This window comes from Mustelus asterias, chromosome 31 (assembly GCF_964213995.1).
Source record: "Mustelus asterias chromosome 31, sMusAst1.hap1.1, whole genome shotgun sequence".
Classification (NCBI taxonomy): Eukaryota; Metazoa; Chordata; class Chondrichthyes; order Carcharhiniformes; family Triakidae; genus Mustelus; species Mustelus asterias.
The window spans coordinates 9,343,562-9,368,653 of NC_135831.1; the positions used below are offsets into that span (position 1 = coordinate 9,343,562).

The window sequence follows — 25,092 nt, forward strand, 5'->3', positions numbered from 1 at the left end:
TCAGGGAAGGAAATCTGCCGTCCTTACCCGGTCTGGCCTACATGTGACTCCAGAGCCACAGCCAATGTGGTTGACTCTCAACTGCCCTCCAAGGACAACTAGGGATGGGCAATAAATGCTGGCCCAGCCAGCGACACCCATGTCCCACGAATGAATAAGAAAAATCCCCAACTTTAATCACTTGTCCATTGATAGCCATGCCTTCGGTGGCCCAGACGCCAAGCTCCAAGATACCCTGACTACTTCTATTTCTTCTCTCCATTTCTCTACTTTGCTTTCTCCAAAGCTTTGGTCACCTGACCTAATATCCCATTATGTGAAGCAGTGTCGTACTTTGTTGTAGAAAGCTACCGCGTCACACCGTGGGATGTTTCATTGCATTATCAGCAACTAGGTAGGAGAGTCTAAAACTAGAGGGCATAGGTTTAAGGTGAGAGGGGAGAGATACAAAAGGGTCCAGAGGGGCAATTCTTTCTCTCACAGGGTGGTGAGTGTCTGGAACGAGCTGCCAGAGGTGGTAGTAGAAGCGGGTACAATTTTGTCTTTTAAAAAGCGTTTAGACAGTTACATGGGTACCAGAACTAGGGGGCATGGCCTCAAAATAAAGGGGAGCAGATTTAGGACTGAGTTGAGGAGGAACTTCTCAGTGGATCTCATGGGATAAAGGGGGAGGTGGCTAGATGGGTGGAGAACTGGCTTGGTCACAGAAGACAGAGGGTGGTAGTGGAAGGGTCTTTTTCTGGCTGGAGGCCTGTGACTAGTGGTATACCGCAGGGCTCTGTATTGGGACCTCTGCTGTTTGTGATTTATATAAACGATCTGGAAGAAGGTGTAACTGGGGTGATCAGTAAGTTTGCGGACGACACAAAATTGGCAGGACTTGCAGATAGTGAGGAGCATTGTCAGAAGCTACAGAAGGACATAGATAGGCTGGAAATTTGGGCAAAGAAATGGCAGATGGAGTTCAATCCTGATAAATGCGAAGTGATGCATTTTGGTAGAAATAACGTAGGGAGGAGCTATACGATAAATGGCAGAACCATAAAGGGTGTAGATACGCAGAGGGACCTGGGTGTGCAAGTCCACAGATCCTTGAAAGTGACGTCACAGGTGGAGAAGGTGGTGAAGAAGGCATATAGCATGCTTGCCTTTATAGGACGGGGCATAGAGTATAAAAGTTGGGGTCTGATGTTGCAGATGTATAGAACGTTGGTTCGGCCGCATTTGGAATACTGCGTCCAGTTCTGGTCGCCACACTACCAGAAGGACATGGAGGCTTTGGAGAGAGTACAGAGGAGGTTCACCAGGATGTTGCCTGGTATGGAGGGGCTTAGTTATGAGGAGAGATTGGGTAAACTGGGGTTGTTCTCCCTGGAAAGACGGAGGATGAGGGGAGACTTGATAGAGGTGTATAAAATTATGAAAGGCATAGATAGGGTGAACGGTGGGAAGCTTTTCCCCAGGTCGGTGGTGACGTTCACGAGGGGTCATAGGTTCAAGGTGAAGGTGGGGAGGTTTATCACAGATATCAGAAGGACATATTTTACACAGAGGGTGGTGGGGGCCTGAAATGCGCTGCCAGGCAAGGTGGTGGAGGCGGACACACTGGGAACGTTTAAGACTTGTCTAGACAGCCATATGAACGGAGTGGGAATGGAGGGATACAAAAGAATGGTCTAGTTTGGACCAGGGAGCGGCGCGGGCTTGGAGGGCCGAAGGGCCTGTTCCTGTGCTGTATTGTTCTTTGTTCACTCAAAGGGTTGTGAATCTGTGGAATTCCCTGCCCAGTTGAGGCTACCTCATTGAATGTTTTTAAGGCAAGGATGGATAGATTTTTGAACAGTAAAGGAATTAAGGGTTATGGTGAGCGGGCGGGTAAGTGGAGCTGAGTCCACGAAAAGATCAGCCATGATCTTATTGAATGGAGGAGCAGGCTCGAGGGGCCAGATGGCCTACTCCTGCTCCGAGCTCTTATGGGTATGATGGGTATAGAGGGATATGGGCCAAATGCGGGCAATTGGGACTAGCTTAGGGTTTTTTTTAAAAAAAAGGACAGCATGGACAAGTTGGGCTGAAGGGCCTGTTTCCATGCTGTAAACTTCGATGACTCTACACAAATATACGTTGTTGAACCTGCTTCCACCATCCTTTCAGGCAACGCCTTGCAGATCAACATGATTGCATTCAAAACTACACCCCCCTCCTCTTCCCCCCCCCCCTCACTTTGTTCTCCCCTTTGTGAAATGCTGATTCTTGGCTCCTTTTGCCCTCAGATTGGATATTTCCCTTACTACCAGGCAGGCTAATTCTGAGTGTGAATCCCTGAGCCCTTTTACCTCAGTGCTGAGCGATATTTATGGAACAAAAATGGCAGAAGTAAGCTGACCACCCCTGGCGTCTGAGGAAGTGTTCCTGCGGAGGAGGAGCAGATGTTTTGCTTTTTAAACGTGATGAATGAGAGGGAAATGTCTGAAGTGTACGAGCTTCTAGGTGGGGGACTGTTGTCGCTATTTGGATTCAAAATCAGCCAGGTGGTGCAGGAGTGTGCGCTGCCTGCTTTCTGATCACAGTTACAGTTCCCGCCAGCGTAGGATTCTTAGAAGCCTGTCTCCCACACGCCTTGTTAAAAATAGAGCTTGGTTTCATTGAACAAAACCCTCAAGCTTCAGGGAAACTTGACAAAAAACTTCTCCTTGGACCACATCAATTCAGTGCTTCCTGGGTGGTAACTCAGAAAATGTCAAGCTCCTACCTGGGCGGCACAGTGGGTTAGCACTGCTGTCTCACGCCGACAGGGACCCGGGTTCGATTCATGGCTCGGGTCACTCTCTGTGCGGAGTTTGCACATCTCCCCCGTGTCTGCGTGGGTTTCCTTCGGTTGCTCCGGTTTATTCCCACAGTCCAAACGACGTGCTGGTTAGGTGCATTGGCCGTGCTAAATTCTCCCTCTGTGTACCCGAGCAGGTACTAGCTCGGGTAACCTAGCTCCTCACATTTCTAATATCACTTGACTATATGACCCTGTGCACCTAACGCACTTTATCATAGAAGCCCTACAGCGCAGAAGGAGGCCATTCAGCCCATCAAATCTGCACCAACCACAATCCCAGCCAGGCCCTATCCCGTAACCCCACATATTTATCCTGCTAATCCCCCCTGACGCTAAGGTACAATTTACTATGGCCAGTCCACCTAAACCCGCACATCCTTGTACTGTGGGAGGAAACCGGAGCATCCGGAGGAAACCCATGCAGACACGGGGAGAGCCTGCAGACTCCACACAGACAGTGACCCAAGCCGGGAATCAAACTCGGGTCCCTGACGCTGTGAGGCAGCCGTGCTAACCACTGTGCCACCGTGCCGCCCCCACCTTCCATTGCCTCAATCAGGGAAACACCCCAAGGGTCCTTTTCTTCGGTGAAAAGCTCAAAAACCCCTCTGCTAAATAAACATTTAGGTGGCTCAAATGAATAATTATTCTGCTTTCCAGCATCTGCTGTGTTCCTTCCAGACAAACTGACTGCTTGTAACAAAAGATTGCATCGTGAGGTAATCCCTCTTAACATAAAAATATATTAATGGCACATAAGGATGGGCCAGTGGCACCAGTATCTTGAGTATGTTGTGTGATTACAAGGAGAAATTAGATATAGCTCTTGGGGCTAAAGGGAACAAAGGATAAGGGGGGGATCAGTATATTGAATTTGATGATCAACCATGATCAAAATGAATGGCGGAGCAGGCTTTAAGGGCCCAATAGCCTACTGCTTCTAGATTCTATGTTTTGAAACGATTTAGGCTTCGAGTACCTTCATCTATTGCTTTATTGTGGTAAACAGTGCCAGTCTGCAGGCTGCTAAAGATCTCGACAAACGCAGTTTTGGTCTTTCGTCAGGGTGGCAGAAACGTGTGTTCCCGCTGCTGACGGCGCCATCAGTGTTGGTTTTACACGTTCCCCTCGGTCACCTCCCCCCTTCAGTTTTCCCCGAGTACATGCCTAACACTGGGAATTGCTTCCTTGCGCAGGAATACAAGCGGAAACAGCTGGAGGAGCAGCGGCAGTCGGAGCGACTCCAGAGGCAACTGCAGCAGGAGCACGCCTTCCTGATGTCACTGCAGCAGCAGCAGCAGCAACAACAACTGCAGAAGCAGCAACAACAACAACAACAACCGCAGGAAAAGAAGCAGCTGTACTATTACAACAAAAACGTCAATCCGACTGACAAGCCAGCCTGGGCCAAGGAGGTAACCCTTCAGGAACTCGCGTCTCTCTCCACACAGCAAAGGCCTTGAGGAGAAATCATAGAATCTACGGCACGGGGACAGGCCCTTGGGCCCAAAATCGGTCCATGCCGACCAAAATGCCCATCTAAGCTGACCCCATTTGCCTGCATTTGGCCCATATCCCCGTGGTCCTTTCCTATCCATCTATCCGTCCAAATGCCTTTTCGATGTTGTCAATGTCCCTGCCTCAACCACTTCCCCCGGCAGCTCATTCCACACACGCACCACCCTCTGTGTAAGAAAGCTGCTCCTCAGGTTCCCATTAATTCTTTCCCCTCTTAACGTAAACCTATGCCCTCGAGTTCTCAATACCCTGCAAAAAAGACTGAGTGCGTTCACCCTATCCCATACCTCACATGATTTGATGCACCTCTAAATGATCACCCCTCAGTCTCCTACACTCCAAAGAAAAAAGTCCTAGCCTATTCAATCTCTCCCTATAACTCAGTCCCTTGAGTACTGGCAACATCCTTGTAAATAAATCTCTTCTGCACTCTCTCCAGTTTAATAACATCTTTCCTATAGCAAGGAAATACCCCAGGTGCGGCCTCACCAATCCCAATTTATATACTCAGTGCCCAGGCTGATGAAGGCTAGCGTGCCAAAACTCTTCTCCACTGCCCTATCTACCTGTGACTTTCGAGAATCTTGCACCTGAACTCCAAGGTCCCTCTGTTCCACGATACTCCCTAAGGTCTTACCATTCACCGTGAAAGTCCTACCTTGATTTGACTTTCCAAAGTGCAACACCTTACACTTCTCTGTATTGAACTCCATTTGCCATTTCTCGGCCCACGTCCCCAGCCGATCAAGATCCTGCTGCAATTTTTGATAACCTTCCTCACTGTCTACAATACAACCTACTTTAGTGTCATCTGCAAACTTACTGATCATGCCTTGTAAAGTCTCATCCAAATTGTTGATACAGGTAACAAACAGCAATGGATCCAGCCCTGACCCCTGAGGCACACCACTAGTCACAGGCCTCCAGTCTGACAAGCATCCTTCCACCATAACCCTCTGCTTCCCACCATCAAGCCAATTATATATCCAATTTGCCAGCTCTGCCTGGATTCCATGTGATCTAACCTTCCAGAGCAGCCTAACATGTGGAACCTTATCAAAGGCCATCAAATGACGCTGATCTCAGTATAATGATGGACACGGGGAGGGGAGGAGGCCATTCAGCCCCTTGAGCCTGTTTCACCGTTCAGTTTCACCATTCAGTTAGGTTATAGCAGACCAGTAGCTGCAAGGTCTGGATGCAAAGCTCCTGATGAAGATCTGACCAGCTCTGTTTTGAGATTTCCAGTCCGCCCTCAGTTACCACAGCTCCTTTGGAGGCTGATTTCCTTCACTAAAGGACATTAGCGAACCAGACGGGTTTTTCCGAGAATCGACGTGGTCATCAGTAGGTTCTTAATTCCAGACTTTTTTTTATTATTGAATTCAGATTGCACCATCTGCTGTGGCAGGGTTCGATGTGTGATTTACATTTAACCACAGTGATATACAGCCAACACTCTGGGCAGATTGGACTTGGCTGGCCATAGAACCATAGAAAATTACAGCTCAGAAACAGGCCTTTTGGCCCTTCCTGTCTGTGCCGAACCATTTTATGCCTAGTCCCACTGACCTGCTCTTGGACCATATCCCTCCACACCCCTCTCACCCATGAACCCGTCCAAGTTTTTCTTAAATATTAAAAGTGACCCCGCATTTACCACTTTATCCGACAGCTCATTCCACACTCCCACCACCCTCTGCGTGAAGAAGCCCCCCCTAATATTCCCTTTAAACTTTTCTCCTTTCACCCTTAACCCATGCCCTCTGGTTTTTTCTCCCCGAGCCTCAGTGGAAAAAGCCTGCTTGCATTCACTCTATCTGTACCCATCAAAATCTTATAAACCTCTATCAAATCTCCCCTCATTCTTCTACGCTCCAGGGAATAAAGTCCCAACCGATTCAATCTCTCTCTCTAACTCAGTTTCTCAAGTCCCGGCAACATCCTTGTGAACCTCCTCTGCACTCTTTCAATCTTATTTACATCCTTCCTGTAACTAGGTGACTAAAACTGTACACAATACTCCAAATTCAGCCTCACCAATGCCTTATATAACCTTACCATAACACTCCAACTTTTATACTCGATACTCCGATTTATAAAGGCAAGACAAGCTCCCTAGAGCTTGCCTACAGAGGCCCTATGGGTGGAGCTGAGAAACAGGAAAGGTATGACCACATTAATGGGGTTGTATTATAGACCACCCAATAGTCAGCGAGAATTGGAGGAGCCGTGTCCAGTGAGACCCAGAATCTGTATCTCAGCACGAGTTCTTCGCAGGATGAAAAATCTTCTGCTCCTTGCAGCCAGCAGAGATTAAAGAACCAAATATTCAGCCGACCTGACTGGGTTGGAGTGCTTTCTCTAGACCTGGTGGCCTGTTGGCTAGCACTGCTGTCTACCAGTGTCAGGGACCCAGGTTCAATTCCGGCCTCAGGTGACTGTCTGTGCGGAATCTGCACGTTCTCCGCGTGTCTGCGTGGGTTTCCTCCTGGTGCTCCAGTTTCCTCCTGCAGTCTAAAGATGTGCAGGTTAGGTGGATTGGCCATGCTGAATTGCCCCTTGGTGTCCAAAGCTGTGCAGGTTGGATGGATTGGCCATGCTAAATTGCCCCTTAGTGTCCAAAGATGTGCGGGTTAGGTGGATTGGCCATGCTAACTTGCCCCTTAGTGTCCAAAGATGTGCAGGTTAGGTGGATTGGCCATGCTAACTTGCCCCTTAGTGTCCAAAGATGTGCAGGTTAGGTGGATTGGCCATGCTAACTTGCCCCTTAGTGTCCAAAGATGTGCAGGTTAGATGGATTGGCCATGCTAAATTGCCCCTTAGTGTCCAAAGATATGCAGGTTAGATGGATTGGCCGTGCTAAATTGCCCCTTAGTGTCCAAAGATGTGAAGATTGGGTGGATTGGCCATGCTAAATTGCCCCTTAGTGTCCAAAGATGTCCAGGTTAGGTGGATTGGCCATGCTAAATTGCACCTTAGTGTCCAAAGATGTGCGGGTTGGGTGGATTGGCCATGCTAAATTGCTCCTTAGTGTCCAAAGATGTGCAGGTTAGATGGATTGGCCATGCTAAATTCCCCGTTGGTGCCCCTTGTGCGGGTTAGGTGGATTGGCCACACTAAATTGCCCTCAGTGTTAGGGGGATTAGCAGGGTAAATACGTGGGGTTACAGGGATAGGACCTGGGTGGGGTTGTTGACCCGATGGGCTGAATGGCCTCGTGCACTGCCAGGATTCTATCCTATTCTATCTGAACAGGACAACAAGCATTTATCTTCCTGGACTGTCCTTAAAGCTCGCTGTGTGAAGCCAAATTCAAGCACACAGGAGATACGGAAGGGGCTGAAGGCCGTATGGTGCATTCAGCACTGGCCGCGGCAACATGTCATCAGAATTAGAACAGAGTCAGACTGAGGGTGCCTGGAGGGAAAGGCTTTATTACTTTGCAAAATCCACAGCCTGTTCAGGATCACTGGCCTCCACAAATGTTGCACTGAGCGTCACTTAAGTATGACACATCTAGCTTGGGGCAAATAAAATATTAAGAATGGTGACATTGTTTACCCACATGTCTTGCATTAATCGGAACTCGCAGCATTACCGGGCCAAGCCCAAGGATGTCTATAGTCTGCTTGCTTTATTTTGCTATTAAGTCACTTGCCTCATTTGAACTCTCTCTCTCTCTGTCTGTGAAGGTCGAAGAACGCTCCAAAATGAACAGGCAGAACTCTCCAGGTGCGAAGCCGAAGATGGGGACCACGATATCGGATCCGTCGCTGCAGTCGCTCAGCGAATCGGTGCCCAGCAGTGCCGCCCAAGCCTCTCAGACTCCGCCCATGCACCGGCCTGTGGAGCCACAGGGAGCCCAGTCAAAGGTGCTTCTCCAACACATTTTGTTATGTTTCTTTTGGGTGGGTGGGTCGCAGTGTTCCCTTCTCCCGAGTGGCAGTACAACAGTCTATCAAGCACTGTGTACATAGTGGGCGGCTCGGTGGCACAGTGGTTAGCACTGCTGCCTCACAGCGCCAGGGACCCGGGTTCAATTCCTGGCTTGGGTCATTGTGTGGAGTTTGTAAGTTCTCCCCCATGTCTGCGTGGGTTTCCTCCGGGTGCTCTGGTTTCCTCCCACAGACCAAAAGACGTGCTGGTTAGGGTGCATTGGCCACGATAAATTCTCCCTCAGTGTTACCCCGAACAGGCGCCGGAGTGTGGCGACGAGGGGATTTTCACAGTGACTTCATTGCAGTGTTAATATAAGCCTACAGCTTACTGTTGATTAAAGGAAGTTTACTGCCATTCCAGCCTCCAGGCAAAGAACTAGTGGATACATCTATGAAAGGAAATTAGCAGATACACGTTAAGTTGGAATTACAGTGAAAATTCACTGTCAGTTTCTGGAGCCTTAAGTTTCGTCAGCAATTGTCTTTCCTGTGGCCCTCTCACTGGCTCTCCTCCTGCCCGCCACTCCCTCCTCGACCCCCTCGTTTGCTGCTTCCCTCAGGCCTTTTTCACCAAGAGCTATTTAAATCCCAGTACAAAAGATAACAGCACAAAGCAACATGACATTTTGTAATCTTTTTCATTGCATTGTGGTGCTTTCTCCATTAGAAAAGTACTCTAATGCATGTGAGCAATTAGGCAGTGCTGGTTAATGTAAGGATCAGTTTACTAGATCCCCATGATGAATCACTGCATTGAAAACACATTTAGGTTACAATACAGCACCTAAATGTTTCAGACTCCTCAGCAGCCTTCCCACTTTCTCCACAAACTCTCAAACCTGGCAATCTGTTTGTTGAAGAGTTTCCGGACCCCGTGCCACCGGACAGAAATGGTGTGCGGGAGCAAATCTAATTTTTATCTCCCATTTAAAATGGGGAACTCGAGCTCGGTGGGGGCGGAGGGGGTGGGTGAACGTTGATCCACAGTGGGCATTCCCAATCCACGAAAAAAAGGCAAGGAGAAAATGGTGTGGAGGTCGGGAACGGAGTGAAGTCAAATTTCCTCCAAAACAAAATCAAGGTGTGGCTGTCCGTGCACCAAATCGTGCTGCCTTCACCCTCAGACAGAAATTCGGTCTCTCTCTTTTGATCTTCGCCCTTGAGTTCTTCAGAACAAACTTCTCTCCAAATTCGCGGAGACGCTTTACATCTGCGTTTGCTGCTTCCCTCAGGCCTTTTTCACCAAGAGCTATTTAAATCCCAGTACAAAAGATAACAGCACAAAGCAACATGACATTTTGTAATCTTTTTCATTGCCTTGTGGTGCTTTCTCCATTAGAAAAGTACTCTGATGCATGTGAGCAATTAGGCAGTGCTGTAATTCCAACTTAACGTGTATCTGCTAATTTCCTTTCATAGATGTATCCACTAGTTCTTTGCTTGTAGGCTGGAGTGGCAGTAAACTTCCTTTAATCAACAGTAAGGTTTAGGCTTATATTAACACTGCAATGAAGTTACTGTGAAAATCCCCTAGTCGCCACACTCCGGCGCCTGTTCGGGTAACACTGAGGGAGAATTTGTCGTGGCCAATGCACCCTAACCAGCACGTCTTTCGGACTGTGGGAGGAGACCAGAGCACCCGGAGGAAACCCACGCAGACACGGGGAGAACGTGCAGACTCCACACAGTCAGTGACCCAAGCCAGGAATTACGTTTGTTAATGTGGAGAAATTGCTGGGCTTCAATGGGTGGCACAATGGTTAGCACTGCTGCCTCACAGCGCCAGGGACCCGGATCCGATTCCTGGCTTGGGTCACTGTCTGTGCGGAGTCTGCACTTTCTCCCCGTGTCGGTGTGGGTTTCCTCCGAGTGCTCCGGTTTCCTCTCTCAGTCCGAAACACATGTGCATTGGCCGTGCTAAATTACCCCGCAGTGTTATCCGAACAGGCGCCAGAGTGTGGCGACTCGGGGATTTTCACAGCAACGTCTTTGCAGTGTTAATGTCAGCCTAATTGCGACACTCATGAATGAACCTAAAAATTTATTCATAGCAATATTAAATAAAGAAAACACTCAATCAGCTGAAAAAAATAAAAGCTGCTTTTTCTAGATTTTCTGTCGATTCAAAAAGCCAACTTCCTGAAGCTCTTTCGATTTTGAGCTCCTCAGTATTGAAACAGAAGACGCTTGTCTTGAGTCACTGCTTGCCAATTCAACTTTTCTTCTGTCCAATTACTGAAAGACGAGTTACTATATCAAAACCCAACAAATACCTTTTTCACGCATGGCAGTGCAGTGGTCTGGATGGAATATTGTGAGCAATTTTGGGCCCTGTATCTAAGGAAGAATGTGCTGGCCTTGGAGCGGGTCCAGAGGAGATCCACAAGGATGAAAGACTTGACATATGTGGACGGTTTGAGGACTCTGGGTCTGTATTCGATGGAGTTTAGAAGTATAAAGGGGGATGTCATTGAAACTTACAGAATGCTGAAAGGTCTGGATGGAGTGGACGTGGGGAAGATGTTTCCATCAGTAGGAGAGACGAGGATCCGAGGGCACAGCCTCAGAGTAAAGGGACGGCCCTTTAGAACCGAGATGAGGAGGAATTTCTTCAGCCAGAAGGTGGTGAACCTGTGAAATTTCATCACCGCAGAAGGCCGTGGAGGCCGGGTCATTGAGTGTATTTAAGACAGAGATAGATAGACTCTTGATTGGTAAGGGGATCAAAGGTTACGGGGAAAAGGCGGGAGAATGGGGTTGAGAAACTTATCAGCCATGATTGAATGGCGGGGCAGACTCGATGGGCCAAATGGCCTAATTCTGCTCCTATACCCTACGGTCCTGTGGCACTGAACTTAAAGCCTAGAGTTCGTGAGTTCAAATGTCGTAATCTCATAGAAAGAACAATCTCATAGAATCCCTACAGTACAGGAGGCCATTCGGCCCATTGAGTCTGTACCGACCACAATACCACCCACGTCCTATTCCTGTAACCCCACACCTTTACCCCGCTAATCCCCCTGACACTTGGATCAATTTAGCATGGCCAATCAACCTAACCCACACATCTTTGGAGAAAGTGCAAACTCCAAAGTCAGTGACCCAAAGCTGGAATTGAACCTGGGTCCCTGGCGCTGTGAGGCAGCAGTGCTAACCACTGTGCCACCCAGACAATCTCCCAGACAACGATGCATATTTACTGCGTACTAATGACAAGCCAGCAACTTATGGAGCAAATAAGGTCCTTAGACAGTTAAACAGCTCTATAGTTTTAGATGAACTCCAGCCTAAATTTCCGAGTTGAGTTTCTCCTTCAATTATGGTAATTGTAATTCTAATGGTCAATTTAAAATTGAATTTAGTAAATTTGCTGATTTGTGGATTAGTCTGTTACCGTGCCGACAGCTCGCCTGGTGTTCTTTCTCCTTCTGTTTTTTAGATATATATATATATATATGTTTACATTTTTTTTTGTGTCTTCTGGTGGTGTAACATCCGTGCATCACTGTGGTTTTGATGCAGATAAAATTCATTCCACACATGGATGGGAAACATTAGAGGGAACATTGATGGGTAGAGAGCAGTGTCTTGTAGAGGCCTGAGATTGTCATGGCAACAAACTGTTGACGTGCTGAGGTAAACTACAGCCCCACCACCCGGATTCTGCCACTCACCACCCTCTCAAAGCCCAAAATGGATCTAATTTGGATATTTTCTGGTGTTCCTTTTGCGTATATTCATGGGAAGCTCGGACGGCACAGTGGTTAGCACTGCTGCCTCACAGCGCCGGGGACCCGGGTTCAATTCCGGCCTTGACTCACTGTCGGTGCGGAGTTTGCACATTCTCCCCCCTCCCCGTGTCTGCGTGGGTTTCCTCCGGGTGCTCCGGTTTCCCTCCCCACAGTCCGAAAGACATTTGATTTGATTTGATTTATTGTTGTCACGGTGAAAAGTATCATTTCTTGCGCGCTATACAGACAAAGCATACCGTTCATAGAGAAGGAAAGGAGAGGGTGCAGAATGCAGTGTTACAGACACAGCCAGGGTGCAGAGAAAGATCAACTTAGTGCGAGGGTAGGTGTTCTTGAGTCAGTTGATACGTGACCTCAGACTTCTGCAACTTTTTCCTGGCGGGACAAGGTGGAAGAGAGTATGTCCGGGGTGCGCGGGTTAAGTGCATTGGCCGTGCTAAATTCACCCTCCGTGTTACCCGAAGAGGCGCCGGAGTGTGGCGACTAGGGGATTTTCACAGTAACTTCATTGCGGTGTTAATGTAAGCCGACTTGTGACACGAATAAATAAACTTAAAAAAATGTAAGCCGACTTGTCACACTAACAAAAAAAAACTTTAATGGCTATGCTGACTTTAATGAAACGCAGATGTGTAGAAAATTAATTAATATCATCATCTTAAACCTTGAAGCATCCAACTGAGTAACTCCTGGCCAGCTCCCAACATTTCATAATGCGTCTGATAGGGTCTGCATACAATTTTGCTTGCATTTCATCGACAGGAACTATAATATGCATTGGATTTACTGCTGGGGTACAGACTTTACAGTTCAGTTCATGTTTTCATGCTCCGCCAAAACCTCCTCCCATTTTACTTAATCCCAGCCTTCCTTCTATTCCCTCACCTTCCTGAGTTTATCCAGCTTCCCCAGAAATTCATCAATCTTACTCACCTCAACGACAGCATGTGGTGTTCTTTAGTTAAAGGCAGCTTTTTAACATAGTCCAAAAATCCTCTGACCAAAACTCTTGAGAAGTTACCTCCTGCGTGTCACTTGCTGCCTCCAGTCTCCCAACCCTCCCACTCACTGTTTCCCTTCGCCATAACCTCATTCAGAGAGGGGGCTCTGGCAAGGGGTGGCGGACGGAAGGGAACGTGTTTAAGTTTAGTTATTAGTGTCGCAAGTCGGCTGGCATTAACACTGCAATGAAGTTACTGTGAAAATCCCCTAGTCGCCACACTCCGGTGCCTGTCCGGGTAACACTGAGGAAGAATTTAGCACAGCCAATGCACCCTAACCAGCACGTCTTTTGGACTGTGGGAGGAAACCGGAGCACCCGGAGGAAACCCACGCAGACACGCGGGAGAAGGTGCAGACTCCGCACAGACAGTGACCCAAGCCGGGAATCAAACCCGGGTCCCTGGCGCTGTGAGGCAGCAGTGCTAACCCACTGTGCCACCGTGCCGCCCACAGTGAGAGAGCAAGAGTTGTGAATGTGAGGGAGTAATTGGGCGGGTCGGCGAGTGGGATGGTCGGGGAGGGAGGAGTCAAGTCGGAAGGTAGGTGATGGGGGAGAGAGGTGGGTGCAGGTCGATGCGGGCGGGGATGGGTGTCGGCAAGTTGGGGATCGGAGGGCGTAGTTGGGGGGGGGAGGCAGCTGGTTGTGTGGGGTCGACGAGTCGCTGGGCAAGTCGGGTGTCAGGGAGGAAAGGGGTGAGTCTTGGAGGGACGGGGAGAGTTGTGAGGGGGTATCAGGTTTGAAGGGGTAAGTCTTGGAGGGAGAGTTGTGAGGGTATCAGGTTTGAAGGGGTAAGTCTTGGAGGGAGAGTTGTGAGGGGGTATCAGGTTTGAAGGGGTAAGTCTTGGAGGGAGAGTTGTGAGGGTATCAGGTTTGAAGGGGTAAGTCTTGGAGGGAGAGTTGTGAGGGGGTATCAGGTTTGAAGGGGTAAGTCTTGGAGGGAGAGTTGTGAGGGGGTATCAGGTTTGAAGGGGTAAGTCTTGGAGGGAGAGTTGTGAGGGGGTATCAGGTTTGAAGGGGTAAGTCTTGGAGGGAGAGTTGTGAGGGGGTATCAGGTTTGAAGGGGTAAGTCTTGGAGGGAGAGTTGTGAAGGGGTATCAGGTTTAAAGGGGTAAGTCTTGGAGGGAGAGTTGTGAGGGGGTATCAGGTTTGAAGGGGTAAGTCTTGGAGAGAGAGTTGTGAGGGGAGTATCAGGGAAGGAAGGGTGAGTCTTGGTGGGAGGGGGAAAGTGGTGTGGGGGTTGTCAGGGAGGGAAGGGGAGAGTTGTGTGGGGGTTGTCAGGAAGGGAAGGGGAAAGTGGTGTGGGGGTTGTCAGGGAGGGAAGGGGTGAGTCTTGGCGGGAGGGGGAGAGTTGTGTGGGGGTTGTCAGGGAGGGAAGGGGAGAGTTGTGTGGGGGTTGTCAGGGAGGGAAGGGGAGAGTTGTGTGGGGGTTGTCAGGGAGGGAAGGGGAGAGTTGTGTGGGGGTTGTCAGGGAGGGAAGGGGAGAGTTGTGTGGGGGTTGTCAGGGAGGGAAGGGGTGAGTCTTGGCGGGAGGGGGAGAGTTGTGTGGGGGTTGTCAGGGAGGGAAGGGGAGAGTTGTGTGGGGGTTGTCAGGGAGGGAAGGGGTGAGTCTTGGCGGGAGGGGGAGAGTTGTGTGGGGGTTGTCCGGGAGGGAGGGAGGGATGAGTCGGGCTATAGTGGAGATCACGGGCAAGGTGGGGAGGAAGGCGGCTAGTTGTGGAGGAAGGGGGATGAGGAGGGAGGCAGTGACTTGGGAAGGCAGGTGGCGAGTCAGTGGGGTCCAGGTGGGAAGGGGGGAGTTGTGGGAGGGGTATGCAATTTAGCCCAAGTTTGTTTTTGCGTCCTCAGTAACTGCACCAGAATGAAAATGTGACAGCGCTGTTCGAGAACACCCTAACTTACTTTGCTCAACTTAAGATGCCTTATAGAATCTGCCTGTATTTTGCGATAAACAATTCATACTTGGCCATGAATCTTTGATGTGTATATCAGGGAGTTAGAGGAAGGAGATAAATGACCTTAATAAAAACACAGAATGCTGAAATGCCCAACAGTGCAGGCAGTATCAGTACAGCAAGAAATGGTTTATTTTTCGTGTTGAGCTTTCAATCATAAGATATTGGAGCAGAACTAGGCCATTCGGCCCATTGAGTCTGCTCTGCCATTTCATGGAATCCCTCCAGTGCAGAAGGAGGCCATTCGGCCCATTGGGTCTACACCGTCAACAATCCCACCCAGGCCCTATCCCCATTGATGCACTATCAATCGAGCCGAGACTTGTTGCGAGCAGGACAAATAGGCTTTTATTGGCAAGAACTTGGAGCCATCCCTGTCGATGATCTGGTCTGAACTGAGGGCAAAGGGGGAGGAGCCACCGCCTTTATACCCAGACCAGGGGGAGGAGACTTGGGCGGAACCGACAGGGATGTGCCACATATACAGGTAACAGATAGCAGATAACAGTGGTTTACCACACTCATTACCCCCCATATTTACCCCGCTAATTCCTCTAACCTACGCGTCCCGGGGCAGTTTAGCACGGCCAATGCACCTAACCCACACGTCTTTTGGACTGTGGGAGGAAACTGGAGCACCCGGAGGAAACCTGTGCAGACTCCTACACAGACAGTCACCCAAGCTGGGAATCGAACCCGGGTCCCTGGCGCTGTGAGGCAGCAGTGCTAACCACTGCGCCATCATGCTGCCCCTTTGATCATGACTGATAAGTTTGTTAACCCCATTCTCCTGCCTTGTCCCGATAACCTTTGATCTCCTTACCAATCAAGAGTCTAGCTATCTCTGTCTTAAGTACGCTCAGTTACTTGGCCAACCATGCTGAGTCTGTGCACCCTTTTCTGTATTTATTTCCAACATTCACTGAATTTGATTATGTTTTGACCTGACATTTCACTGGTGATTGTGTGTGTATCGGTTGGCCTTTGGTCTTCCAGCTTCACCTTTGCGTTCGCTCTTTAACCTTGTCGGCACCTTTCCTGGCAGTTTCAGGTGGCGCACCTGGTCGCGCTGAAGCCATCGTCAGCGCCGGTGCCGAGGTCTCAGTCGCTCCAGGACCAGCCGACCAAGAATGTCGCTGCCTTCCCGACCCAGGAGCCCGTGCCGGCGAAACGTGGCGAGATGCTGCGGCAGAACTCGGACCCCACCTCTGAGACCCCTGTGCTACCTCCCCGCGCCGCAAACAGAGACGACTCCGGGCCGTGGGTGAAGATGGAAGATGAAGCACCTCCAAAGGTAACCAGGTCGAGTCCAAAGCTTGTCGCGCAAGAAGAGGGAAAAGGGCTGTTCAAAGCACCCTCAGCCAAATAGACAGTGGCTTCTGCTAACTTATCAACTGACTGATTCATTATTGTCACATGTATTGGGATACAGTGAAAAGTATTGTTTCTTGCGCACTATACAGACAAAGCATACTGTTCATAGAGTACATAGGGGAGAAGGATTTGATTTGATTTATTATTGTCACATGTATTGGGATACAGTGAAAAATATTGTTTCTTGCGCGCTATACAGACAAAGCATACCGTTCATAGAGTATATGGGGAGAAGGAAAGGAGAGGGTGCAGAATGTAGTGTTACAGTCATAGCTAGGGGTGTAGAGAAAGATCAACTTAATGCAAGGTAGGTCCATTCAAAAGTCTGACAGCAGCAGGGAAGAAGCTGTTCTTGAGTCGGTCGGTACGTGACCTCAGACTTTTGTATCTTTTTCCCGATGGAAGAAGGTGGAAGAGAGAATGTCCGGGGTGTGTGGGGTCCTTGATGATGCCGGCTGCTTTTCCCGAGGCAGCGGGAAGTGTAGACAGAGTCAATGGATGGGAGGCTGGTTTGTGTGACTGACTGGGCTACATTCACAACCCTTTGTAGTTCCTGGCGGTCTTGGTCAGAGCAGGAAGGAGCCAGACCAAGCTGTGATACATCTGGAAAGGATACTTTCTATGGTGACTGTACTCTATGAACGGTATGCTTTGTCTGTATAGCGCGCAAGAAACATTAATTTTCACTCTATCCCAATACACGTGACAATAATAAATCAAATCCTGATGGAGGGAATGCAGTACCACCACTGGTAGGGGTGTGGAACTCAGAGTATGACAATTCACCAGGCATTATCCATAATAAATGTGGATTTGTGAATTTAGAATGACATTATTAAAGTTAGGACATACGATATGATTGTAAAATGATAATGTAATTCCATATGAGTGCATTAGCTCACTTATCACCTGCTCTCCAGGGGCAGCACGGTGGTTAGCACTGCTGCCTCACAGCGCCAGGGACCCAGGTTCGATTCCCAGCTTGGGTCACTGTCTGTGCGGAGTCTGCACGTTCTCCCCCGTGTCTGCGTGGGTTTCCTCCGGGTGCTCCGGTTTCCTCCCACAGTCCGAAAGACGTGCTGGTTAGGTGCGTTGGGCCGTGCTAAATTCTCCCTCAGGGGATTTTCACAAAGTAAAGTAAAGTTTATTTATTTGTCACAAGTAAGGCTTACATTAACACTGCAACAAAGTTACTGTGAAATTCCCCTAGCCACCACTGTCCGGCGTCCGTTCGGGTCAATGCACCTCAGCGGCACGTCATTCAGAATGTAGGAGAAAACCGGAGCACTCAGGGGAAACCCACACAGACTCCACACAGACAGTGACCCAAGGCCGGGAATCGAACCTGGGTCCCTGGCGCTGTGAGGTAGCACTGCTAGCCACTGTGCCACCGTGCCGCCCGAACAGTAACTTCACTGCAGTGTTAACGTAAGCCTACTTGACACACTAATAAATAAACGTTAAACTTTAACTCTAACGCCAACTCCCTTCTCTGCTGATCACGCTTGATCTGGACTTGCTGTGTGCAGCATTGGGAACTTGTGTGAAAGCTGTGGACTGAGCGGAAGTTCTCTCGATAGCGTTCAGGGAGAGAGCAAGCCGTGATCTTGAGGCTGGTGAGATCAGTAATGCACATGGGTGGTTGTTTTAATTAAACACTTTGAAACACAGTTTGGTTCCGCTTTTGAAGCTATTTCCAAGTGCTAATTTGCTATGTGGATGTGCAGTAATTTCTTGCCCCCCTCCCACCCCTTCCCCCGGTTGTCTCCCTGTGAAAGCTTTCAGCTTATGAAGGGCACATTTATTTCTGCCTTCTCGCACCTGGTGTGAGCACAAAGCAGGCCCAAATTAGGTGCAGCAAGGGGCAGCCGTGAAGCTTTATCCGCCATGTCCCATCAAACACTCCAGCGGTCACGTGGCATCGCTTAGGTGAAGACGTGTTTCAACACCATCCCAATACACATCGGATTAGTTTAGTTTTAATTATTGGTGTCACAAATAGGCTTATATTAACACCGCAATGAAGTTACTGTGAAAATCCCCCAGTCGCCACACCCCTGTTCAGGTAACAGCGAGGGAGAGTTCAGCACGGCCATTTCACCTAACCAGCACGTCTTTGGACTGTGGGAGGAAACCGGACCACCCGGAGGAAACCCACGCAGACACGGGGAGACTGTGCAGACTCCGCACAGACAGTAACCCAAGGCCGGGAATCGAACCCGTGTCCCCACCACTGGGCCACCGAATATCAAAACAGCCCCTCCGCTGTCACATTGTCACAATGTCAATCTGCATTACTGAAATCTTTCTCACTCACATGAGTAAAATCATAGAATCCCTACAGTGCAGAAGGAGGACATTCGGTCCATCGAGTCTGCGACAACAGCAATCCCACCCAGGCCCCACCCCCGTAACCCCACTTATTTACCCTGCTAATCCGCCTGATACTAAGGGACAGATTACCATGGCCGATCCACCTAACCCGCACATCTTTGGACTGTGGGAGGAAACCGGAGCACTGGGTGGAAACCCACAGAGAGACGGGGAGAATGTACAAACTCCACACAGACGGTGACCCAAGTCGGGAATTGAACCCAGGTCACTGGCGCTGTGAGGCAGCAGTGCTAACCCACTGTGACACCGTAGTGATTGAATGAAGTTTTTCTTCAAATATTGATTGAAGAGTTTTTAAAAAGTGCTGCAACAGACAATTGGGGTTTTCATTTAATATCTCATCAGAAATGTGGCCCCCTGACACTGCAACACTCCGATTGTACCGCACTGGAGCACAAGCCTACTTTTTAAATTCAGGTCCTGCGGTAATACTTCAACCCACTACCTTCTGGCTCAGAGGAGAACATGTGAACAAATAATCCACTCAACGCTTCACCGTGGAGGCACAGAGAGCTCTTAAACGAGATACTGCAAATGTGTATTGAACACCAGTGAGGTTCTGCCAATGCAGTTCGAGTGTAGCGCTGCCTGGCACCTGTTTCAATCCAGCCCAGATACTCCGAAAGCAACTAGATGCAAGCCCACAACAAGAAAGCTCCAACAACTGGAGGCGGCCATTCACCCTCATCTAGCCGACCCCCCTATTAATTACACCGAGACCAACCTGTACCTTGACTCCATTGACCTTTTTTGGTAATCTCAACTCGCACGCCAGCAACAATTATTATTCAACCTGGCCTCGGGTCACTGTCTGTGTGGAGTTTCCACGTTCTCCCTGTGTCTGTGTGGGTTTCCTCCGGGTGCTCCGGTTTCCTCCCACAGTGTGAAAGATGTGCAGGTTAGGTGGATTGGCCATGCCACATTGCCCCTTAGTGTCCAAAGATGTGCAGGTTAGATGGATTGGCCATGTTAAATTGTCTCTTAGTGTCCAAAGATGTGCAGGTTAGGTGGATTGGCCATGTTAAATTGTCTCTTAGTGTCCAAAGATGTGTAGGTTAGGTGGATTGGCCATGTTAAATTGCCCCTTAGTGTCCAAAGATGTGCAGGTTAGGTGGATTGGCCATGTTAAATTGTCTCTTAGTGTCCAAAGATGTGTAAGTTAGGTGGATTGGCCATGCCACATTGCCCCTTAGTGTCCAAAGATGTGCAGGTTAGATGGATTGGCCATGTTAAATTGTCTCTTAGTGTCCAAAGATGTGCAGGTTAGGTGGATTGGCCATGTTAAATTGTCTCTTAGTGTCCAAAGATGTGTAGGTTAGGTGGATTGGCCATGTTAAATTGCCCCTTAGTGTCCAAAGATGTGCAGGTTAGGTGGATTGGCCATGTTAAATTGTCTCTTAGTGTCCAAAGATGTGTAAGTTAGGTGGATTGGCCATGCCACATTGCCCCTTAGTGTCCAAAGGTGTGTAGGTTAGGTGGATTGGCCATGCTAAATTGCCCCTTAGTGTCCAAAGGTGTGTAGGTTAGGTGGATTGGCCATGCTAAATTGCCCCTTAGTGTCCAAAGATGTGCAGGTTAGGTGGATTGGCCATGTTAAATTGTCTCTTAGCGTCCAAAGATGTGTAGGTTAGGTGGATTGGCCATGCTAAATTGCCCCTTAGTGTCCAAAGATGTGCAGGTTAGGTGGATTGGCCATGTTAAATTGTCTCTTAGTGTCCAAAGATGTGTAAGTTAGGTGGATTGGCCATGCTAAATTGCCCCTTAGTGTCCAAAGATGTGCAGGTTAGGTGGATTGGCCATGCTAAATTGTCCCTCAAAGTTACCCGAACAGGCGCCGGGGTGTGGCGACTAGAGGATTTTCACAGTGACTTCATTGCAGTGTTAATGTAAGTCTACTTGTGACAAAAGTAAATAAACTTTAACACCAACATTGCCACCTTGTACAATGCTACAAAAACAAAATTAGCTGGTTATCTCGACACCTTTTGAACCGCTTTGGACCAAAATAACCGCCAGTTCCGCACCCAAACAGATGTGTTTTGGAGTCGCTCGTTGCACTTGAACTGACGCGGGATGCACGTCGCTGTAGAAGTGAAGCTGTTTAACACCGTGGTATTAACTGCAGCTAACCATTAGCAGTACCGGGGAGCACTCGCAATCCTGTTACAGATCGGCTGAAGAGCATTTCCAGTAACAGATGGCGTGTTACACAGGTTCGCACTCAATCCGCTGTGGCTGGTGCTTATAATTAATTGGCCACTGTCCACAAAGCTGCAACCACTCACAGCCCTCTGCCACTTTGACCTTTCACATGAGAAAGTGTTTGACAGGCCAAGGCACGAAGTTCAAGCCCACGGTTATTTATTTTCCTCGAATACAGCTGGACTGTCAAAAGCTCTGTGCCTCTGCCAGGTCACAGTGGTCTCCCAAAAGGGGGGATAGATCCGTCTGAGCGCGACTTGAAAGAAGCTAAAGTCCATGTTTAATTCAGGGCGGGTTTGTTGTCGGAATTGTGCACCAACAGATTGTGTTTCTCTTTTGGGTGCAGGTCCCTCAGAGAACGACCTCCATAGCCACAGCGCTGAACAGCAGCAGTGCTCTGATAAACCGAGCGGGGCAGGCACCGCGTGCGAGGTAATATGAAGCTTTCAACTCTCTTCATACTCTTGTTCTCGCTCTGTCTATCCCTCCAGAACAACAGGCTGATCAATCAGAACGCAAGCGAACCAAAACACAAGATGCTGGAAAGCACGCAGCCAGCTCATTAGACTAATTGTGTGTTCAAGAACCGCCGACGGGGAGGCGATGGCCTTGTGGTATTATCGCTAGATGATTAATCCAGAAACTCGGCTAATGTTCTGGGGGGACCCGGCAGGTGGTGGAATTTGAATTCAATTAAAAAATATCTGGAATTAAGAATCTACTGTTGACCGTGAAACCGTTGCTGATTGTCGGAAAAACCCACTAATGTCCTTTAGGGAAGGAAATCTGCCACCCTTTCCCGGTCTGGCCTACATGTGACTCCAGAGCAATGTGGTTGACTCTCAACTGACAAATCTGTTAGAGCTCTTTGAGGAGGTAACAAGGAAGTTAGATAAAGGAGAACCAGTGGACGTGATTTATTTAGATTTCCAAAAGGCCTTTGACAAGGTGCCGCATAGAAGACTGTTAAATAAGTTAAGAGCCCATGGTGTTCAGGGCAAGATCCTGGCATGGATAGAGGACTGGCTGACTGGCAGAAGGCAGAGAATGGGGATAAAGGGGTCTTTCTCAGAATGGCAGCCGGTGACTATTGGTGTGCCCCAGGGCTGGGACCACAACTTTTCACAATATACATTAATGATTTGGAGGAAGGAACTGAAGGCACTGTTGCGAAGTTTGCAGATGATACAAAGATATGTAGGGGGACAGGTAATATTGAGGAAGCAGGGGGACTGCGGAAGGACTTGGACAGGTTAGGAGAGTGGGCAAAGAAGTGGCAGATGGAATACAATGTGGAAAAGTGTGAGGTTCTGCACTTTGGAAGGAGGAATGGAGGCATGGACTATTTTCTAAATGGGGAAATGCTTAAGAATTCAGAAACACAAAGGGACTTGGGAGTGATTGTTCAAGATTCTCTTAAGGTTAACGTTCAGGTTCAGTCAGCAGTTAGGAAGGCAAATGCAATGTTAGCGTTCATGTCAAGAGGGCTAGAATACAAGAGCAGGGATGTATTTCTGAGGCTGTATAAGGCTCTGGTCAGACCCCATTTGGAGTATTGTGAGCAGTTTTGGGCCCCGTATTGTAAGGAAGGATGTGCTGGCCTTGGAAAGGGTCCAGAGGAGGTTCACAAGAATGATCCCTGGAATGAAGAGCTTGTCATATGAGGAGCAGTTGAGGACTCTGAGTCTGTACTCGATGGAATTTAGAGGGATGTGGGGGGAATCTTATTGAAACTTACAGGATACTGCGAGGCCTGGATAGAGTGGACGTGGAGAGGATGTTTCCACTAGCAGGAAAAACTAGAACCAGAGGGCACAACCTCAGACTAAAGGGACAATCCTTTAAAACAGAGATGAGGAGGAGTTTCTTCAGCCGGAGAGTGGTGAATCTGTGGAACTCTTTGCTGACGAAGGCTGTGGAGGCCGGGTCATTGAGTGTCTTTAAGACAGAGATAGATAGGTTCTTGATTAATGAGGGGATCAGGGGTTATGGGGAAAAGGCAGGAGAATGGGGATGAGAAAAATAATCAGCCATGATTGAATGGGGGAGCAGACTCGATGGGCCGAGTGGCCTAATTCTGCTCCTATGTCTTATGGTCTTATGGTCCTTGGGCATCTAAGGATTGGCCAGCCAGCGAGTCCCATGTCCCACCAATGAATGAAAAAAAGATATGTATCTTTCTTGCAGAAGTGACGAGATAACGAAATTCCATATTTAAAAGTAAGGGTTAAAAGTCCGAGAATGGGCGGCATACGGCACTGCTGCCTCACAGCGCCAGTGACCCCGGTTCGATTCCCGACTCGGTTCACTATCTGTGCAGAGTCTGCACCTTCTCCCTGTATCTGCATGGGTTTCCTCCGGGTGCTCCGGTTTCCTCCCACACTCCAAAGATGTGCTGGTCAGGTGGATTGGCCAGGATAACTTGTCCCATAGTGTTTAGGGGGATTAGCCATGGTAAATATATGAGGTTACGAGGACAGGGCCTGGGTGGGATGCCCTGTCGGAGAGTAGCTGCAGACTCCACGGGCTGAATGGCCTCCTACATTGTAGGGGTTCTATAATTTGTTTTATAAAATTAGAAGTCTACTTAGCCAGTGGCTATCATTTTAAATGACTTGGACCTCTTGATGTGGTTCCCAGAAGTGCCATATCATTGAATTCGTTTCAGCCGCGCTAACTCCATCTTTCCTGAGAATAGTTCTCTCTGACCTGGTCATTGCTGTCCCTGCTTCTGCAGTTTTCACTTTGAGAGTTGTGCCCATGTCCTATGATTTGATTTTGTCCTGTTTACTGTGTGATGAAGATTGCCCCATCTCCCACAGATGGTAAAACCCCAGTAACAGATGAGAGCTTTGTTTTAATTTGATTTGATATTGTCACATGTATTGGGATGCAGTGAAAAGTATTGTTTCTTCGCGCTAGACAGGCAAAGCATACCGTTCATAGAGAGGGAAAGGAGAAGGTGCAGAATGTAGTGTTACAGTCATAGCTAGGGTGCAGAGAAAGATCAACTTAATGCAAGGCAAGTCCATTCAAAAGTCTGACGGCAGCAGGGAAGAAGCTGTTCTTGAGTCAGTTGGTACGTGACCTCAGGCTTTTGCATCTTTTTCCCGACGGAAGAAGGTGGAAGAGAGAATGTCCGGGGTGCGTGGGGTCCTTGATTATGCTGGCTGCTTTGCCGAGTCAGCGGGAAGTGTAGACAGAGTCAATGGATGTGAGGTTGGTTTGCGTGATGGACTGGGCTACATTCACGACCCTTTGTAGTTTCTTGCGGTTTTGGGCAGAGCAGGAGCCATACAAGCTGTGATACAACCAGAAAGGATGCTTTCTATGCTGCATCTGTGCCAAAGAGTAATTGAGGTGAACCTGTCAACGCTTGGATTTGGCGATTCTTTTTTCCCCATTCCAGTATCCTTGCTTACCAGGTTGATAGAGAAGCGATTTCCCTCTTTGCTCCATCGTTTCCTCAGCAATATGTGAAGCAAAGGCCTGGGAGGTAACTAGTTGAGGTTGTTGTTACTGAGCACATGGCCGTCCTGTGCCCTGTGTTATCCCCTTCACCTCCAGACTCTTCCTTGGTTTCCCTCCAGGGATAAATTGACTAGCTGGATGTCGTGCTGTGGTTGAATGGCTGCAGGCACGATGGTTGAAGTGGCAGATTATTAAAGAACAAAGAATAAAAAACAACAAAAATTACAGTACAGGAACAGACCCTTCAGCCCTCCAAGCCTGCACCGACCATGCTGCCTGTCTGAACTAAAACTCCACTCCCATCCTATTCATGTATTTGTCAAGACGCACCTTAAAACTCACTATCATATCTGCTTCCAATATAAGAACATAAGAAATAGGAGCAGGAGTAGGCCATCTAGCCCCTCGAGCCTGCCCCGCCATTCAATAAGATCATGGCTGATCTGAAGTGGATCAGTTCCACTTACCCGCCTGATCCCCATAATCCCTAATTCCCTTACCGATCAGGAGCGAGTTCCAGGCCCCCACCATCCTCTGTGTAAAAAAACTTACCTCGTACATCTCCTTTAAACCTTGTCCCCCGCACCTTAAACTTATGCCCCCTAGTAATTGACTCTTCCACCCTAGGAAAAAGCTTCTGTCTATCCACTCTGTC

At 48.7% G+C, this 25,092-nt stretch overlaps 1 protein-coding gene across 4 annotated transcripts in view; it reads left to right on the forward strand.

Annotated features, from left to right (window-relative positions):
* Positions 1–25,092, forward strand: part of LOC144481730 (misshapen-like kinase 1) — a 283,663-nt gene that overhangs the window by 186,848 nt on the left and 71,723 nt on the right. For all 4 annotated transcript variants that reach the window (XM_078200874.1, XM_078200875.1, XM_078200876.1 and 1 more), the window contains 4 exons: positions 4,027–4,245; positions 8,044–8,223; positions 16,042–16,290; positions 21,313–21,398. In XM_078200874.1, the coding sequence (XP_078057000.1) occupies positions 4,027–4,245; positions 8,044–8,223; positions 16,042–16,290; positions 21,313–21,398 (734 nt within the window). The remainder of the gene's footprint in view (positions 1–4,026; positions 4,246–8,043; positions 8,224–16,041; positions 16,291–21,312; positions 21,399–25,092) is intronic.